General features: G+C 38.4%; 1 protein-coding gene and 2 non-coding genes across 3 annotated transcripts in view; 1 reads left to right on the plus strand and 2 right to left on the minus strand.

Annotated features, from left to right (window-relative positions):
- Positions 1 to 19,928, minus strand: part of CAPZA1 (capping actin protein of muscle Z-line subunit alpha 1) — a 47,961-nt gene that overhangs the window by 18,748 nt on the left and 9,285 nt on the right. Inside the window, exons 2-3 of the mRNA XM_012500513.2 lie at positions 5,561 to 5,624; positions 3,392 to 3,443 (exon numbers count right to left, since the gene is read on the minus strand). Of these exons, the coding sequence (XP_012355967.2) occupies positions 3,392 to 3,443; positions 5,561 to 5,624 (116 nt within the window). The remainder of the gene's footprint in view (positions 1 to 3,391; positions 3,444 to 5,560; positions 5,625 to 19,928) is intronic.
- LOC115837803 lies at positions 174 to 274 on the minus strand. The gene has a single exon (XR_004032853.1). It is a non-coding gene; the product is annotated as a small nucleolar RNA U13 (small nucleolar RNA).
- On the plus strand, positions 13,673 to 13,737 carry LOC115837753. Its single transcript, XR_004032806.1, has one exon. It is a non-coding gene; the product is annotated as a U7 small nuclear RNA (small nuclear RNA).

Genomic DNA, 19,928 nt, shown 5'->3' on the forward strand with positions numbered 1-19,928 from the left:
AAATTCTGCATTTTTAATGGCTCTCTATACATTTTACAAAGCTAAAGCAAAAGACAAGATAAAAGAAAGATGGAAATAAGAGCTACACTTATATTCTTGAAAAGTATCAGCCTTCTCACAGAATTCCCAATTTTAACCTATTAAAATAGACTGCTAGCTTTTTTTTTTCCCCATGTCAGACAGGTAATGTGCCAACATAACAAGGTTTGAGGGAGGCACATCTCACACATGCATGTGAAAACTCAACCATCACACTTACGAACTACAAAAGGATTGAGACCGCTAGTTTCAAGCAGTGTTAAACCTTCCCTAGGCTTTTCAAGATAAGGCAAAGTAACAAACATTTAAACTTCTTCAAATATTTAAAGCTTTTTTTTTTTTTTTTTTTGAGATTGAGTTTAGCTCTTGTTGCCCAGGCTGGAGTGCAATGGTGTGATCTTGGCTCACCGCAACCTCCACTTCCCGGGTTCAAGTGATTCTCCTGCCTCAGCCTCCCGAATAGCTGGGATTACAGGCATGTGCCACCACGCCCAGCTAATTTCTGTATATTTATTAGAGACCGGGTTGGGTTTCTCCATGTTGGTCAGGCTGGTCTCGAACTTCCAACCTCAGGTGATCCACCCGCCTCAGCCTCCCAAAGTGCTGGGATTACAGGCGCGAGCCACTGTGCCCAGCCTCTAAAGCTAATTTTCAATCTTATTTTGTTAAAAGTTATTACTGTTCATTTTTTTGGGGGGTGGGGGTGATGCCGTCTCACTCTGTTGCCGAGGCTAGAGTGCTGTGGTACAATCTTGGCTCACTGCCACCTCTGCCTTCCGGATTCAAATGATTCTCCTGCCTCAGCCTCCCAAGTAACTGGGATTACAGACGCGCACCACCACACCCAGCTAATTTTTGTATTTTCTTTAGAGATGGGGGGGGGGGTGTCTCACCATGTTGGCCAGGCTGGTCTCGAACTCCTGACCTCAGGTGATCCACCCACTTTGGCCTCCCAAAGTGCTGGGATTACAGGTGTGAGCCACCACACCCAGCCAAAAGTTATTACTGTGTTTTACTCCTTAAAACACCACATCCCCATGTAGCAAAATTAATCCCAAACACATTGGCTCTTCAGAAAGGATACAAATTATTCATAAAAAGTAGAATAAATGTTAGTTTAAAAAAAACGAGTAGGAAGTAGATATTTTATTTTAGTATATGTCCTAAGACTATAGATTACAAACACCAACACCAAAATGTCCTTACCTTTAATTCCATCTCAAGTAAACAGCATCTCCATTTTACCAGCTGCCTAAGCCAAAAACTTGGGGTGATCTTTGATTCTTCTCTCTCACACTTCACATCCAGTCCGTCAGTAAATCTTGTAGGCTCTACTTAAGTACATATTCAGAATCTGATTCCTTCCCACCACCCCCACTGCTACCACTCTAGTCCAACCACTAGCATCTATCCCTGAACTATTCTAATAGTCTTGCAATTACTCATCTTACCTCAGCTTTTGCCCTTCTACACACGAGCTAGTGATTATTCTAAAATATAATTCTCATTATGTTATTCTCTACTCAAAACAATCTTACTTCCTATCTCTGTCAGAATGAAATTCACTCTTTAACATAACTTACAACACCCTATTTATTCCAGAAGCGCTGGAATTATCTGGGGATGGTTCTGGTAGCCAGAAACAGGTGGAAATCCAGGAAAGATGGTAAATCTTAGCTACTTCAAGACCTTCATTTTATATAGACTGAAGGCAGTAATTATGATAATGATTATGAAAACATTAATTGAGCAGTTACTATGAGGACTATGGCCAAGGGACTGAACTGCTTTAATACAGAAATAAAACTGAATTTTTCTTCTCTATGGAAAATCAAATATTTGGGTCCAGGAAAATTCTCTTAACAAGAGGGTTCCCCAAGAACCTATAGTCTATAACAACCAGAATATTTATAAATACAAAGCTTTAGTGTCAGTGCAATTAAAGAAAATGAAGTATCTGAACTACATACTAACTTCTCTTAATCTTAGCCAAAAGGCTGAGAAGCTACATACCAACTTCTCTTTGGTTCTAATTGGAAATAGGATAACAGGCTTTAGGTTGCAATCACACTTGGGTGATATTCAACATCCACCCCTTTCAGCTTATCAAGTGATGTACAGAGCATATTTATTGTGGGTAGTTCTCAAGGATAAAACTGGGACCAATATGGCAGGCAAATTGAAGAACTTGCCCTGTGAGATTGTGAATTCCTTATTATTAGAAGCATTCAGATTAGATAACTGTCTATTGACAGATGCTGATGAGATTCTTTCAGTGAAAGAAAGTAGAGAGGAGTTAAACTAGCAAATCATGAATGCCCTTTTGTATGGCAGATTCCATGAATCTAAGAGAAACCATCATTAGAGTATATCTCTGATGTGAGCCTAGCTTCCTTAAATCAATGTATAATTAGGGTATCATTCACGATGACAATTACAGTAAAGCTGTGCAAATTCTACGTTTGCAGAATCTAGTCCCAAAATGAGTTCCAAAAAAGCAGCATGGACAGGGCAGATTATTGTTTCTCAGGCAGCAGCTCTTACAACTATTTTCTATGGCTAAAATCTAAACCAATTATATATCATACCTAATGACTTTATGATAATTATTTGTTGCTCTGCATCAACATGTCCTTGTCCTGTCTCCCCATCCCTACCCACTCTAGCCATTATCCAACTCTTTACAAAGGAACTCTGAGCCAGTTGGGTAGACAGCAACTGAAACAGAACTTTGTGTTGAAAAGTAGAGTAGTGATAAAGCCAGACAACAGGGAGCCTTGAAAGCTACAGCAAGTTTAGATTTTATTATAGAAGATATCAAAAAAAAAGAGGCACCACCATAATATTTTTGAAGGCAAGGACACAATGAAAATATTTTAGAAAGATTAATTAGCTTCAGAGTGGTAAGGAGTCAATGACCAGGTAACCTAATCATGCTTTTATCCTATGGTTAATTCCAACTATTAAGGCACTTTATTAATATTTGCTATTCTTAAACATTATCATTCCTCACTGGCAGATCATTCCTATGTATAGCTAGCTGTTTAAAAAAATTCAGCATGAACTAGAACAACTATAAAGGAAAACCCAACAGCTAACATTAAACTCTGCTTTAATGGGGCAAATGTGGGCAGAAATAAAAACTAGTTCATATATTATAATAAGCTTTGAGGAAGTAAATAACAATTGGGGGAACATGTTTTCTCCAATTAAAAAAAACAACGAAAATTGCTAAAACCAACTGCTTTACTTTGGAGTATTTTAAACTTTGTTTTCAGGGTGCTAGTTTACTGTCAACGCAGTTTATCCAATGTTAGAATAACATTCTAAGTGGATTTGGAAAGATACTTACTGTGCTGCCCCTTCCCTGAGGAGATTGTCATTATTAAGTAGTAGCCGAACGTCTGAGGAGGAAAAATGTTACAATGTTCAGTGGAGGATAAATTTGAGAAATTTTAGCAGATTTCTAGATTGAAGTTTTAAAATTCAGGCTTTGTAAGATTAGTCTTCAGGTGTACTATATGAGTAGAAATTCTAAACATGCAAATAAAAAGATCCTAATGTTCACAGATTTGTGTACAATGATGTGTGCTATATAGTCTCAAGGACTTCATAACAAATGAAAAACATGGTTTATAGAAAGCTACAGTTAAAGAGTGTTAATTCTGTATTTAAATGAATCCTTTAATATGAGCATAGATTAAGAATTGCAGGCGCTTCTACAACATCATATCAAGAAAGCTGGGCACAACTCAGTCAGTGACAGTGAAATTCTTAACCTTGGAGAATCTAATGTAGGGTCTACAACCTTTTTAAAAAGCTGTGTGTCAGAAGTCTAGTCACTTTTTTTTTTTTTGAGACAAAGTCTCACTCCTGTCGCCTAGGCTGGAGTGCAATGGTGCAATCTCAGCTCATTCCAACCTCTGCCTCCCCAGTTCAAGAGATTCTCCTGCCTCAGCCTCCCGAGTAGCTGGGATTACAGGCGCCTGCCACCATGCTTGGCTAATTTTTGTATTTTTAGTAGAGACGGGGTTTCACCATGTTGGTCAGGCTGGTCTCGAACTCCTGACCTAGGGCCATCTGCTCACCTTGGCCTCCCAAAGCGTTGGGATTCCAGGTGTGAGCCACCACGCCTGGCCTGTTAGTTAAGAATTTATCTGAGCTAAAGTTCAAGAAGAATTTTCTACTGAAAATTGAAAATTTTGGCCAGGTATGGTGGCTCACGCCTGTAATCCCAGCACTTTGGGAAGCTGAGGCGGGTGGATCACGAGGTCAAGAGATCGAGACCATCCTGGCCAACATAGTGAAACCCCATCTCTTCTAAAAATACAAAAAATTAGCAAAGTGTGGTGGCGAGCACCTGTAGTCCCAGCTACTCGGGAGGCAGGGGTTCCAGTGAGCCAAGATCGCACCACTGCACTCCAGACTGGCGACAAAGCAAGATTCCATTTAAAAAAAAAAAAAAAAATTTATTAAAAATGTTACTAAGAATGTACATTTAGTCAATGTAAAAGACTAGAAAAAGGCTGCATTTGTTTCCTTTGCTGTTGGTGCTCAAAATCCACAAACAATTTTATAAAAAATATCTTGATTTACTTCTATTGTATCTTATACTCCCTGAAGCAAATGTTTATGTTTCTCCTAGTTACTTTTCCTAATTTTAGCAATAAAGATTATTATTGACTGTTCTACCATCTGGGCCAGGTACAGAGGAATATCATACAGTTCCTCTCGAGTAGCTAACTTTCTAATATAAAATTAGAATCTCAAAATAAATGTTTGCTAAACTGAACCAAGATGCACAACAATTATTATTTTACTTAAGGCATCTTTAAGACAAACTTAATAACTTAAAATGGGATTATGATTATTTATTTCACCATGAAGTTTATGATGCTCCATCACATTTTCCATCTTGTAAAATGTATTAAGACAGCAGATAGTATGGAAAGTTGTAAATGTATTTAATTGTGGTTCCCCAACCTGCTGCAATTCAGAATCACCTGGTAAAGAACTTGATGAAATAGATTAACCAGTTCCACCTCAGATCTAATGAATGTGAATTTTGAGGGGAAGATAAAGCTGAATCTGCATATTTAATAAGCTCCCCAGATATAGTCAGTTCAGCCCCAGTGGCCCAAAAAAGTGTTCCATATCATGTGACTTCCTAAGTGAAAGCAATGAAGAAAATTAAGCTATGATCCATAATGATAAAAATAAAACTATGAAAATAATTTAATATTGTTGCTATATTTATTGATACTAATCTGCCTTAAATCTTTTCTCACATGAGATAGGCATCCTAATTTATGGGTTAGGAGCTTTATTTTCACTCAGACCTGGGTTTGAATTCTTGCTTTGACATTTACTAACTGGGGGACCTTGGACAAGTTATTTTAATTTCTTTGAATCTTGATTTACTTAGCTATAGCTACAACAAGTCATAAGAATTAAAACAGATAGCAAGTACTTAATAAATAATGGTAATTAAGGAGGGATTAAAATACTAATCTTTACTCACCATTGAATACTTCATTAAATTCCCCTGGGGGTGCATGAGTGATGAATTTAGCAGCTATGCGTACCTAAAGAGAAACGAAATTTTCACTTAGGAGAATTATGAAGAGTAACATATAAAAGGAGAAGTAATTAACAAATTACAAAATTTTCATCACATCCCTTGAAAAAAATGTCCTGTTTAAACATTTACTGTTTAGGAGCCTTCAAATTTTCTTTTCATAAAGCACCCCAAAGCTGTTATTATCAATATAGGTACATTCTGATTTGGGAATATATGTGTTTGGACAAATCTGAATTTGTCTTTCAAAAACAGGATAATAGTTTTTGACCAAATACATTACATTCACGAAAAGAGAAAGCTATGATCTTGATTATGAACATTTAAGCAAAACTAAATATTAGCAAATTAAGTACTATACCAATTCTCCCAATACAAGGATGGTTCAATATAATAAGTTACTGTAACTTACAAATTAAAAGACCAAAACCATGTGATCATCTCAACTCATGCTGGAAAAAAAAAAAAATTAACACCTACTCCAATATCATAAAAAACCAAAACTATTCGTTTTTAGTAGATATAAAATAAACGCCTTTAACTTAAAAAAGGGCTACCTACCAAAATTCTACAACAACCTTAATAATGAAACATAAGCAATGTCACTAACTTTATTAATTAATTTATTTTGAGATAGGGTCTTGGCTGTTGTCCAGGCTGGAGTGCAGTGGCATGATCAAGGCTTACTACAGCCTCAACCACCTGGGCTCAAGTGATCTTCCTGCTGCAGCCTCCTGAGTAGCTGGGGCCACAGGCATGTGCCACCACACCTAATTTTGTAATTTTTACTTTTGTAAAGACAGGTCTCGCCATGCCCAGGCTGGTCTCAAACTCCTAGGTTCAAGTGATCCTCTGACCTTGGCCTCCCAAAGTGTTGGGATTATAGGTGTGAGCCACCGTGCCTGCCCTAAGTCATCAACTTTAAATACAAGGCAAAGATGACTCCTATCACCTCTACTATTCACCACTGTATTAGAGAGCATAAGGAATGCCATGGAAAATATTTCTTCTGTTATTCAACCTAGCCTCTGTCCTCTGCCCCCTGTTGCCATTCTCCCTTTCTGGATATACTATTATAAATGGATGGTAAAATGTTAGGTTCTAATCCGCTTATCTCATTGTTTTCCTCTATATTTTATCCTTTTTGTCATTTTATGCTTTGTCTGGGGAAAATGATCAACTCCAATCCATTAATATGCTCTTCATCTGTGCCCATTTTCCTGCTCCATTTTTTTTTAAGAGACAGGGTCTCGCTATGTTGCCCAGGCTGGAGTACAGTGGTGTGATCATAGCTTACTGTAGCCTCCAACTCCCGACCTCAGGAATCTTTCTGCATCAGCCTCCTGAGTAGCTGGGACTACAGGCACTCGTCACCAAGCCCAGCATAACAATTATTTTGACTGTTCAATTTTTAATTTCCAAGATTTTTGGTAATTCCTTTTGTCTTTTTTTTTTTGCACTGGCAAGTTATGTAGAGCAAAGCAATTTCTTTTAGTGTGTATACAATCATCTCTATGAGGACATTAACTACTTATTTAATTTTTGTAGTTTTTTCTCAGAGACAGGGTCTCACTTGGTTGCTCAGGCTAGAGTGCAGCAGTGTGATCATAGTTCAGTGTAACCTCGAACTCCTGGGCTCAAGTGATCCTCCTGCCTCAAGCTCTCAAGTAGCTAAGACTACAGGTGTGCCTCACCATGCCTGGCTAATTTTTTAAAAATTTTAATTTTCTGCAGAGAGAGGGTCTCACTATGTTGCCCAGGCTGGTCTCAAACTCCTGGCCTCAAGTGATCCTCCCACCTCAGCCTCCCAAAGCATTGAGATTACAGGTGTGAGCCACTGTGCCCAGTATAACTACCCATTTTAAAGTCTTGTTCTATTGATTGTTTCCTAAAAATTTAGATCCTCTCCTCATTGAATTTGATTCTTCCCTTTCATGGTATTGGTTTTCCATAAATGGTACTCTGACTTTAATTTAGTTTGCCTATTGTTTGCTGGTAGCTTGTCTCTAGTGACTATAGGGGAGGGAAAGAGTAGATTTGCTTCTGCTCATCAGGGTATGTGAGCAGTTTATCCTCTGAGTGAGCCTAAAGTCCATAGGGTATGTGGGACACCACTCTGCATCTATGGTCCCAGTGCTCATACTCAGTGCTATATTCTGAGGACAAATGCTGTTTTTGTCTTCAGCTTAGCCCAAAGAGGAGAGAAGAGAGGAGCTAAGTGGTCCAACTAGCCAGAGAGCAATTCTCCAGTTAATCTACTCTAAGACTGTTCTGGATCCTTTCCTTCTTGATTCTTAAACTGATGTAAGATCCTCCAGAATAGCTCCTATCTATTTGGCATTTGGCAATACCAATATATACATATTTGGCAGTATCTATACATAGTAATAATGCTAGTAATGATAAGAAATAGGACTCACCACAAATGGGTCTCTCAGTATAGTTCTAACATACTACGAGAGAAAGGATGAAAATTCCCTAATATTTGATGTAATAATGAGTATGAAGATGATTCAACTCCCTAAGGTAGGGCAAAGAACATGGTATATCTAACAATAAACTGAGCCTTATTTCTAGATAGATATCCTCTGTTGACTTCTTTATTTCCTTCAAACAATTTTAAGTTTATTGATGACCCCATCAAATTCAAACTATTCTTCAGCAGAAAAAAAAATACTTTCAAGAGTCTCTTGAAAATAAAGCTGGGGCCAGGTGTGGTGGCTCACGACTGTAATCCTAGCACTTTGGGAGGCTGAGGTGGGCGGATCACTTGAGGTCAGGAGTTCAAGACCAGTCTGGCCAACATGGCGAAACCCCATCTCTACCAAAAATACAAGAATTAGCTGGGTGTGGTGGTGGGTGCCTGTAATCCCAGCTACTTGGGAAGCTGAGGCAGGAGAATCACCTCAACCCAGAAGGTGGAGGTTGCAGTGAACCAAGATTGCACCATTGCACTCCAACCTGGGCAACTGTGGGAGACTCTGTCTCAAAAAAAAAAAAAAAAAAAAAATACAAAAAAAACACTGGGAGTGAGAAGAGAATTAGAAAAAAAACAGAAATTTGGGTTGGGTGTGGTAGTTCATGCCTGTAAACCCAGCACTTTGGGAGGCTGAGGCAGGTGGATCGTTTGAGGTCAGGAGTTCGAGACCAACCTGGCCAACAAGGTGAAACCCTGTCTCTACTAAAAATACAAAACTTAGCCGGGCATGGTGGCACACACCTGTAATCCCAGCTACTTGAGAGGTTGAGGCAGGAGAATCTCTTGAACCCAGGAGGCGGAGCTCGCAGTGAGCCGAGATCCCGCCATTGCACTCCAGCTTGGGCGACAGAGTGAGACTCTGTCTCAAAAAAGAAAATAAAACAGAAATACTTTACAACTTTAGCATTCCTGGGTTTATACAAATAATCTTACTGTAAGTTCACTCTTATTCTGAAAAGGACAAAGAAAAGCTGCTCTGTGATGAAACTGTTAGTCAAGAAAGGCCTAGTGATTGATGGAGCAAGGTAGAATGGAAAATTTGGGTTCCAATAACTGTCTCTATTGGTCCATTAGCTAACTAGATTTGTGATTCTAGAAACATTACTAACTGTTTTCGGTCCTGAGTTTTCTCATTATAATCTAACTCCTCATAGAGTCATATTAGAAGATCTGCAAAATTTCTTTTAGCTACAAATCCTACAAATTTTTTAAGACTTGGAAAAAAAAAGTTGGTATGTGGACTACCTGGAAACAGGCATCAGGAATTCATGCCACAAAAATACATGTTAGAATATTCTTAGGTACATAAAGTTTTAGAACTCTGCCTTGACAGGGTAATTACAGATAGTATATTCTTTTTTCTGGGATGAAAACCGGTGGAGAGGAAATGCTCCATAAGGCTCCATATATTAACTGAGCAAAAACAATAAAAAGAGAGATTCTAATCAGGAAGAAATCCTGCTCAACTCATGAAAATTATGCTACATAGGACTAACCGTTACAATATAGATTTCTATCTATATTTTCCTTGGCATGTACACTTAATCATATTTCTGTACTTTTCAACTGTTGGTATCAATCTCTTATTTAAAAAATCAGTAATCCTACTTTTAATAATCAACCTTTTTTTTTTTGGTCTATTTGTGAAAAATCTGTGCCCGGCCTGATATATTTACATACTCACTATAAAATCTGAAGTCTGGGCTGCGTGCGGTAGGTAGCTCACGCCTGTAATCCCAGCACTTTGGAAGGCCGAGGTGGGTGGATCACCTGAGGTCAGGAGTTTGAGACCAGCCTGGCCAACATGGTGAAACCCTGTCTCTACTAAAAATATAAACACTAGCCGGGTGCAGTGGTGGGCACCTGTAATCCCAGCTACTCGGGAGGCTGAGGCAGGAGAACTGCTTGAACCCAGGAGATGGAGGTTGCAGTGAGCCAACACGGCGCCACTACACTCCAGCCTTGGCGAAAGAGGAGACTCTGTCTCAAAAAATAAATAAATAAATAAATAAATAAATAAATAAATAAATAAATGTAAAGTCTGTTCCATGGCTCCTCCTTCCCTAATTCCTCCACTCATAACACTTAGCTCCTAGACTTACAGCTACACTCATGCCTCAAGGCATATTTCTGCTTCCTTTGGCCAGAAATGCTCTCTTGGATGATTCACTCCAATCTTTATTCAGTCTCTGTTCAAGTGTTACCTGCCAAATAAACTACCCTTCCCTAACTCCCATATATAAATTAGCTGTTGTACCCTTCCAACCTTCACAATTCTAGCCCCTTTACTGCTTTATTTTTCTTCAAGGAATTTGCCACCACTGAACATATACTTACATGTTTACTGTCCAACGTCCCCCAAAGAAGTCCAAGATCATAGGGCAAGAGTCAATAAACTGCTAATGTAAAGGGCAGATGGGCTTTGGGAGTCACACAGTTTCTGTCCCAACTGTTAAGCATGATTGTGTTCCAATAAAACTTTATTTTGTACTCTGAAATTTGTATTTCATGTAATTTTCACATCATGAAATATGATTATTCTTTGTTTTCAACCATTCTAAAAGCATTAGTTTATAGATCCTATAAAAACAAGCAGTGGGCCCAAAACAGCAGCTCACACCTGTAATCCCAACACTTTAGGAGGCCAAAGCTGGAGGATCGCTTGAGCTCAGGAATTCGAGACCCACCCTAGGCAACATAGTAAGATCTTATCTCTATTAAAAATAACAAAACAATTTAGCCGGGCATGGTGGCACATGCCTGTAGTCCAAGCTACTCAGGAGGTTGAGGCAGGAGGATCACTTGAGCCTGGGGGGTCAAGGCTGCAGTGAGCTATGATTGTGCCACTGCACTCCAGCCTGGGCAATAGAGCAAGAGCCTGTCTCAACAAACAACAAAACAAAACAAAACAAAAACAGATAGTGGACTGGATTTGGCCCACTGGCCATAGTCTGTCAACCCCTGACATAGAACAAAAGAACTTGTTATGTTTGTTCAGTGCAGTATACCCAGGACTGAGACCTAGAACATGCTAGGAATGTGAATGAACGAATACTATTTTATTGTTTATAAAACTCTTACATAAGCTGTTTCTTTTATTGATCTTTAAAACAGCTTGTTAAGGAAGGCAGGGGAGAGACTATTATCCCCATTTATAAATCAAGAAATAGGTTCAGGGAGTGTAAGTGCCTTGTCTAAGATTGCATGCTTATAATAAATGGGTGGAGCTGGAATTGTAACTTGGACATTCAACTATATCATGCAGTATTAAAAAGAAGTAAAAGTCTGGAGGATTACCTTTAGTGTGTCACATGAATTTGGCTTTGTCCTTTTGGACTGTTTTAACCAAGAATTGAGTCAAAGCTATGCTTGTGAAAGATGCAGTTGTCACAAAGTTGAGAGGAATAGATAAAATGATAAATAATAAGTTTAAAAGTTAACATTTTATCCAACTTCAAAACTGGGTCAAAGCTAAGATGAAATTAATAGAGCAAAAGGGGAGAGGGAAATGACTAAGCAGTTAGTGATTGAAAAAATATCTTTGCTACAATACAGATGAGGGATGACATTTTCATTAACAGTCATTTAGTCAATCATTCTCAAGGGTGGGAGAGGGAAAGAAAGAAGGCAATTATCTCCCATAAAGGGGAGGTATGTCAGCTCCCCTAACTTGAGAATCACTAATATGAAGGTTTTAGTTGAACAAAAACTGAACTGCTGCTTAAAAAAAAGCCTTTAAAAAACTGTCCCTATTTCATAAAGTAATAGTTTCACTACACACTGTATTCGTCAGATAGTATCTACAGTAAAGGGTGTAACTCTTCGAATATTTTAAAGGGAGAATATCCGAGGCTTTTACATAATTCCCTCTTTCACATATTTAAATATTACAATAAAATTACTAGCATAAAATTAATTATATTTTGTTTCTAACCTAAAAAGGGAGGATTTAAAATATATAACCAACAAAAGGTAAGATTTCCTAAATTTCAATTTCTTCCCATTCGTCTTATTCTCTTACCTCTAAAAGGGGGAAATAATAATAAACCAATCGTTGCAAGATTCAAAATTTCATTTTCACATTACTAGTATCTGTACTAAAAGTTTAAAAATCAGTCGCACTGAAAAGTCCTAAGTTTCATTTTCCCTAGAAATGGCTTAATTTTCTTAGATTTTTATATACTATATTTTAGCAAGAATCTTCAGAAAATGTCCTAAGGAATTTATAAAACTAGCTTATTAGATAATCTTTTAATAACAGACCCCACACATTTCATCAACATTGCACCTATTCATAACTAGCTTTTATTTTTTATTTTTTTCTAGAAAGAGTTACTTGCTCTGTCACCAAGGCTGGAGTGCAGTGGCGCAATCTCAGCTCACTGCAACCTCCGCCTCCCGGGTTCAAGCTATTCTCCTGCCCCAGCCTCCTGAGTAGCTGGGATTACAGGCGCCTGCCACCACGCCTGGCTAATTTTTGTATTTTTAGTAGCGACAGGGTTTCACCATGTTGACCGAGCTGGTCTCGAACTCCTGACCTCATGATCTGCCTGCCTCGGCCTCCCAAAGTGCTGGGATTACAGGCGTGAGCCACTAAGCCCAGCCATCACTAGCTTTTAAAATTATTTCCTTGGGCTGGGCATGGTGGCTCACACCTATAATCCCAGCACTTTTGGAGGCCGAGGCAGGTCAGGAGTTTAAGACCAGCCTGGCCAACAGGGGGAAACCCTGACTCTGCTAAAAATGCAAAAATTAGCTGGGCATTGTAATCCCAGCTACTCTGTCTCAAAAAAAAAAAAAAAAAAATCCTTGACAAACACGTACAAAAGAACTTTAAGTTAAATATTTAACAACTGCAACTCTTTGTGGGCACCGGTGGATAATTCTAGACAGAAAAGGGAGAATTCTTTTGCTAGAAAATATCCACATTCCACTTATCAGCAAAGGCCTGGTCAGTTTATACCACCCCAGTTTTGTATACTTTAGGAGCCAAATCTCTGCCAGCATGTCTCCCTGGTCAATAAAAATCTTTACCTCCTTCATTAGTCTACTGAATGTATTAAAGACTTCACCTCTTGGCCTTGACTCATACTCTCCTTGAAAGTTGTGCCTTTCTCCCTATCTTGGCCTGTCTAAATCCTTCCCATCTTTTTAAGGTTGGGTTCTTCCAACCCAACCGTAAAAAGTGTTCAAAGTGTATTTGAATGCTTATCGTAGCATCTAAAATATAACTGCTATTGATAATTAGTTCTATAGATACTAGTCTGCCTCCAAAGACTCAAGTTTTTTTGGGAGGGAAACTGCCTTGCTTTCCTCTTCTATACATTACAGGGTCTAGCAAATTAAATTACATGTAGCAGGCAATGAGTAAATGTTTACAAAATCCCTTTTGAATAAAAAGATGTGAAGGAAATGTTCTCAGTTTTAAAGATTATTATGAGGTACTATGGCAAAATGGAAAGACACAGGCTCTGGATTGGGCAGACCCAGTTTTGAATTTCAGTCACTTAAAAATCTCTTTGAACCACATCCTCTCCCTAAAGTGGGACAGTATGTACTCCTTAAAAATTGTTGTGAATTGTTACAGCTGTTTTAGAATTTTTGTAGCAGGTTTTCTGGTTTTCACCAGAAACCAACCAACCCAATATTAAATTTAAAAAAATTGTTGTGAAGATTAAATGAGATAATACATGGTCAAATCTTTAGCAGAATACTTAAAATATAACAGGAGAGGCTCAATAAATGTCAGCTACTGTTATCTTAACTGGTCACAGCAGGATAACTGTTACTTTAAATTATAAACTGAGCAAACCCTTCAAATTACTATCAAATTACTACTTCAAAGAAAATAATCCTTTTTCTAGAAATCCTTTGGGTCCTAGCCACTTTATATTCTCTATCATTACCATCATAATAATCCCCACCAATAACTACAAACAGTAGCAACTTTTTATTGACCAAAAAAGCTTTATGAAAATATCTGTTTCAATTTCCCTTTAAAGTAATAACACATATTTCAAAGTTTTTAAAGTTTTCCAAATAGGGTATACTTAAAGAAAGTATAATAGTAGTAAACTGTGCCTCTGTAAATATTTATTTTACTTATTTTTACTCTAACCCATTCCAAAAGTATTCAAGAATAAATAGTTGCATTTATTTTTCCTGAAAGAGACAGATACAGGACGTTATTCTTATCCTAGTAAGTTCTGCTTGCACAGAATTCAATGCTATTTCCTAATGGAGTCTTTCCCATTTGAAGATATTTCAGATGTTGCATCAAACTAAAAGGCTTCCGTATGGCAAAGGAGAAAATTAACAGTATGAGGACACAACTAAGTGACTGGGAGGAAATATTTGCAAACTATACATCTGATAAAGGGCTAATACCGAAAATACATAAGGAACTCAAAACAACTCAATAGCAAGAAAACAAATAACCCAATTTTAAAATGGGCAAATGGCCTGAACAGACATTTCTCAAAGAGATACAAATCGGCAAGAGATATATGAAAAAATGTTCAACATCTCTAATCAGGGAAATGAAAATTAAAACCACAATGAGATATCACCTCATGCCTGTCAGAATGGCTATTATCAAAAAGACAAATGATAACAAGTCTTGGGCCACGATAAGGAGAAAAAGGAACCCTTCTGTTGGTGGGAATGTAAATTAGTACAGCCATTTTGGAAAATACTAATAGCATGGAAATTCTGCAATATACTAAAATTACCATATGATTCAGAAATTCACTTCTGGATAGATAGCCAAAGGAACTGAAATTGGTATGTCAGAGAGATATCTGCACCCCCATGTTCATTTCAGCAGTGTTCACAATAATCAAGATACGAAAGTAACCTAAGTATCAATCAACTCAACAGATGAATGGATAATGTGTTATATACACACAATGGAATACTATACAGCTTTTAAAAAGAAGGAAATTCCATCTTTTGCAACAACAAGAATGGACCTGAAAGATATATGCTAAGTGAAATAAGCCAGACATGGAAAGATGAATACTGTAAGATCTCACTATAAGATATGCGGAATCTAAAAAAGCCTATTTCAGAGAAACAGAGAATAGAATGGTGGTTACCAGAGGCTGAGGGGTCAGGGAAGGAGAAAGGAAAGACATCAAAGATAGCAATTAGAGCGTATAAAGTTACAGTGAGACTGGAAGAATAAGTTCTAGTGCTCTACTGCACTGCATGGTGACCACAGTTAGTAATAATGTATACAGTACTGGTTTCACTAAATAAAAGTTACTGTTATCTGTGTTTCTTAAAATTCCAAATAAGCTACATATTATTTTCCCAGTTTAGACCTGGAGATACACAGAATGTACTCAGAAATAAAATTGTAGATGTATATAGTTTATTTTATCATTATCAGCAAGAGATAAGACTTGAAAGCATAAAGATATGTCTTAAATCAGGATCAACATTATAAAAAATAGATGCTGGCATTTCCAAATAATTTGCTTCACATTCACTCTTTCAAAAGTCGTTTTAATAGTCTTTAGAAATTGTTTTCTCTATTAGTAGCCAATTATGAGTTTTATTAGACACAAGTAGGTAGGGAAGTCAGGCAAGTTAGTTTTAAGTAGAGCAATTTCACTTTAAAACATTCTACAAACTCTAGGGAATAACTGCTTTTCTGGTATGTCTTAAACACTTGACTATTTACTAAAGCAATTATGTACATCTCACACACACATGGAGTGGCAAACTTTAGGCTTCTCTCTAAGGCCTCTTTTGAACTAGGATTTGACACCCCACCCCGCCTTCCTGCCCCACATCCCCCTGTCTTTGGCCTGCCTAGCCCAGTTTTAGCAAGAATCTGCCCACCCTTGATATCTGATCAAGTTCTTCATTCCCTACTTTTGATGTGTAAGTCTTTGAACTGCCTTCAGCATGAATCCCCCTACCCTCACGGTCTCCTCTTAGTAATTTTCTCCCCAACTCTGCTTATTGGCTATATGTAAATACCCAGCTGTCTTTACTGTATTAGGAGTTGAGCCTGATTTTTCTCCCCTATTGTAATAGTCTTTTCTTTGGTTTGTTTTTGAGATGGAGTCTTGCTCTGTCACCCAGGATGGAGTGCAGTGGCGTGATGTCAGCACACTGCACCCTCCACCTCCTGGGTTCAAGCAATTCTCCTGCCTCAGCCTCCCAAATAGCTGGGATCATTACAGGCGCCCACCACCACGCCCTGCTAATTTTTGTATTTTCAATAGAGATGGGGTTTCACCATGTTGGCCAGGCTGGTCTTGAACTCCTGATCTCAGATGATCCGCCCGCCTTGACTTCCCAAAGTGCTGGGATTACGGGCATGAGCCACCACACCTGGCCATAACAATTTTGAATAGTCTACTGTTTTAACACGCACTAGAATAATTTTTACTTTAACTAGGAGTCATTGTATTTCATACCACTTAGTAGTGTTTAAAAATAACATATTTAAGCCTAACATTTACAACATACAGAAAAAAAATTAAAATGAGTGAAAACATCCCATAAGCAACTTGTTTAGGAGCTTAAATGTGCTTAAAAAAAAAATACCCATAAGGTTAAAAAATTAGGAAAAAGCCTCTTTGAAACTATTCTGGTCTGGAGGTTGCCCAAGAATAAATAAAATAAATTAGGGAAAAATGACCACACCAAGTACCCTGAGATTCACGTGTTAGCGAGCAATGATGTAGATGTCAAGTTCGAAACGGTAAAGTTTGGCAGTGAGAACCCATGCTAGATGGAAAAAGCAACGCTGGGAAACAAGAACGGTTTTGCCTTTAAGGTCTGGTATGTATCTAGCATGTTACGGCATTCTAACTTAAAGTATATCTTTTTACCAATTTTTTTTCCCTCAAAATCACTGGGAGTCAGATACAGTTTCACATGCCAGCTTTACCGCTAAATTGCTTGGGTCTTAGTCTCTTCATTTGTGATTATAAAACCTACTCATATCTAGGACCGTTTTAAGAACCCATGAGGTAACATGAGACAGACTCCCATACAGCAGATACTTAATTTTCTTCCCTAAGCAAATACCTAGACATCAGTGAATTCTGAGTTACGTTGTCTTTTAAAAAGTTCAGCTCTTTGTGTTTAACAATTTGTTCATTCACTCAAAACAAACCACAAAACAATTCATTTGGTCTCAGGCACTGAGGTGAATACTAAAGACAAAGACAAAGAGTAGGACTGTCAAAGAAGTAAGCCAACAAGTTCAATCTTTTGCCTCAAATCAGTGGTTCTGGACCTTGGCTACACATTAGAATCACCTGGGAAGATTTAACTATATTGACATATGGGTTCCACCTGCAGAAATTCTGATGTAATAGTCTGGGGTAGGGCTTGGGCATCAGTTTAAAAGCCTCCTCAGGTGATTCTAACGTGCTGTCAGGGTTGACAGCCACTACCTTAAGCTAATATAAAGTACAATTCATCCTGGCAGATACAAACAACATAAGACGAATATAACATACAGTAAGCACCTTAGCTTTCCAATCTCTGTATACTTTACCACTGTTAACAAAACAATTTATACAAATAATAGCCTTCAGTAAAGATGTGCCAGCATTTAAAAATAACTATAATTCAGGCTGGGCACAGGGAGCTCATGCCTGTAATCCCAGCACTTTGGGAGGTCAAGGCAGGAGGATCACTTGAGCCCAGGGGTTTAAGACCAGCGTGGGCACACAATGATGTCTCATCTCACAAAATAAAAAATCCGGCTGGGCGTGGTGGCTCACGTCTATAATCCCAGCACTTTGGGAGGCCAAGGCGGGTGGATCACGAGGTCAGGAGTTCAAGATCAGCCTGGCCAAGATGGTGAAACCCCGTCTCTAGTAAAAATACAAAAAATTAGGCAGGTGCGGTGGCAGGCGCCTCTAATCCCAGCTACTCAGGAGGCTGAGACAGGAGAATCGCTTGAACCCGGGAGACGGAAGTTGCAGTGAGCCGATATGGCGCCACTGCACTCCAGCCTGGGCGAAAGAGTGAGACTCTGTCTCTAAAAAAATAAAAATAAACACAAATAAAAAATTAAAAAATTAAAAATAAAATAATTGCCAGGGCCGAGTGCCGAGTGCAGTGGCTCATGCCTGTAATCCCAGGAGTTTGAGACCAGTCTGGGCAATATAGTGAGACTGTTTCTACAAAAAAAATTTAAAAATTAGTTTTGTGCCTGCAGTCCCAGCTACTCAGTAGGAAGGCTGAGGTGGGAGGATCACTTGAGCCCCGGAGGCAGAGGTTGCAGTAAGCCAAGATCCCACCACTGAACTCCAGTCTTGGTGACAGAGTGAGACCCTGTCCCAAAAATAAAATAAAAAAATTAAAAACAACTATAATTCAAAGCAACAAAACTGCCAAAGCAGTAGTACAGATAACATAAGGCACAGAACTTAAAAGTACGGAGTTGAATATTGAGCTGGGTTGGTGAAGGACAACTACAGAGAAAGGGAGAAGCTGGGCTCTGCAAAGTACTTTAGATAGGGTGGAAGGGAGGAAAGGGAGGGCACTATGAGTGAGGAAATAAGAAGAACAAAAAGGGTAGTGGGAAAACACTCTCTTGTTTGGTAGACAGAGGATTTGGAGATAATAAAAGAGAAGGATGAAGTAAGGTAAGTCAGATAGCAGTAATGATGGTAATACCAAATCTGGTTTCATTCTGTATGTCATAGGCAATGGTCACTTGCTAAAGCTTTCTGAGGAAAAAGCTCCATTAATAAAAATCTATCAGTAATACAGAAGTACTGGTGTCCTCAATATGGCCTCACAAAACTTGGAAATCAGACTGCCCTATGAGAGTTAACAATGAAATCAAGACAGATGCTATCCAAGCAAGATTCATGCATTCAACAAATATCAGAAGACCCACTATGTTTTAGGCAATGGTGACTCACCAGCATACTGTCCTCGTGGAGTTTACATTCTAGTGGGTAAAGACAACAGAGAAGATTAAGTAAAATACGAGCTGGCAAGTGATAAATGCTAAGGAGAAAAAACAAGGCAAAGAAAAGGGACAAGAAATCTTAGGATTTGGAACCGGATAGAATAACCAGAGAAAGCTTCACTAAGGAGGTGACTTCTGGTTAAGTATCTGAAGTGAAGGATACAGAAGGAAGAGAACTCCAGAGAAAAGAACAAATGCAAAGATTCTTCAGTGAAAATATGTGATTGGAACAAAGACCAGAAGAACATGCAGGAGATAAAGTCAGAGATAAATGGCAGAGGTAACATCCCAGAATATAGGGACTTAGAAGAAGATGGGAAGCCACTGGAGGGCTTTGAGCAGAAAAGTGACATGTTCTGACCTACACTTTAACCAGATCACTCTGGATGCTTCATCGAGGACAGACTGCTGGGGAGGAGCAACAGCAGAAGCAGGGAAACCATAAAAAATTGTATTTTAATAATCTAGAGGTCACAATAGCTTCTTCCAGAGTGGTTAGAATAAGGGTGTGGTAAGAAATAGTCAAATTCTGGGTTTATTTTAAAGACAGAGACTACAGGATTTGCCAGTGGACTACATGTGGATTGTGAGAGAAATAGTAGTCAAAGATAACACTAACGTTTTTGACCTGAGCAACTAAAGAATGGAAGTGTCATTAACTAAGGGAGGGCAGACTGTAGAAGCTGCAGTATGCAAATTTTTGACACATAACCAGTCCTGCAAAACTCCCCTGCTAGTAATGTGACAACAAATGAACCTATCTAGAGGAAAAATGTCCAATGCTGTTATACAAAGACCTGACTTGGTTTTGGTGTTGGGTACATATGCCTATTATGAAACAAAATGCCATCAATACTTTGACTATTTAGTTAACTTCC

This window comes from Nomascus leucogenys, chromosome 12 (assembly GCF_006542625.1).
Source record: "Nomascus leucogenys isolate Asia chromosome 12, Asia_NLE_v1, whole genome shotgun sequence".
NCBI lineage: Eukaryota > Metazoa > Chordata > Mammalia > Primates > Hylobatidae > Nomascus > Nomascus leucogenys.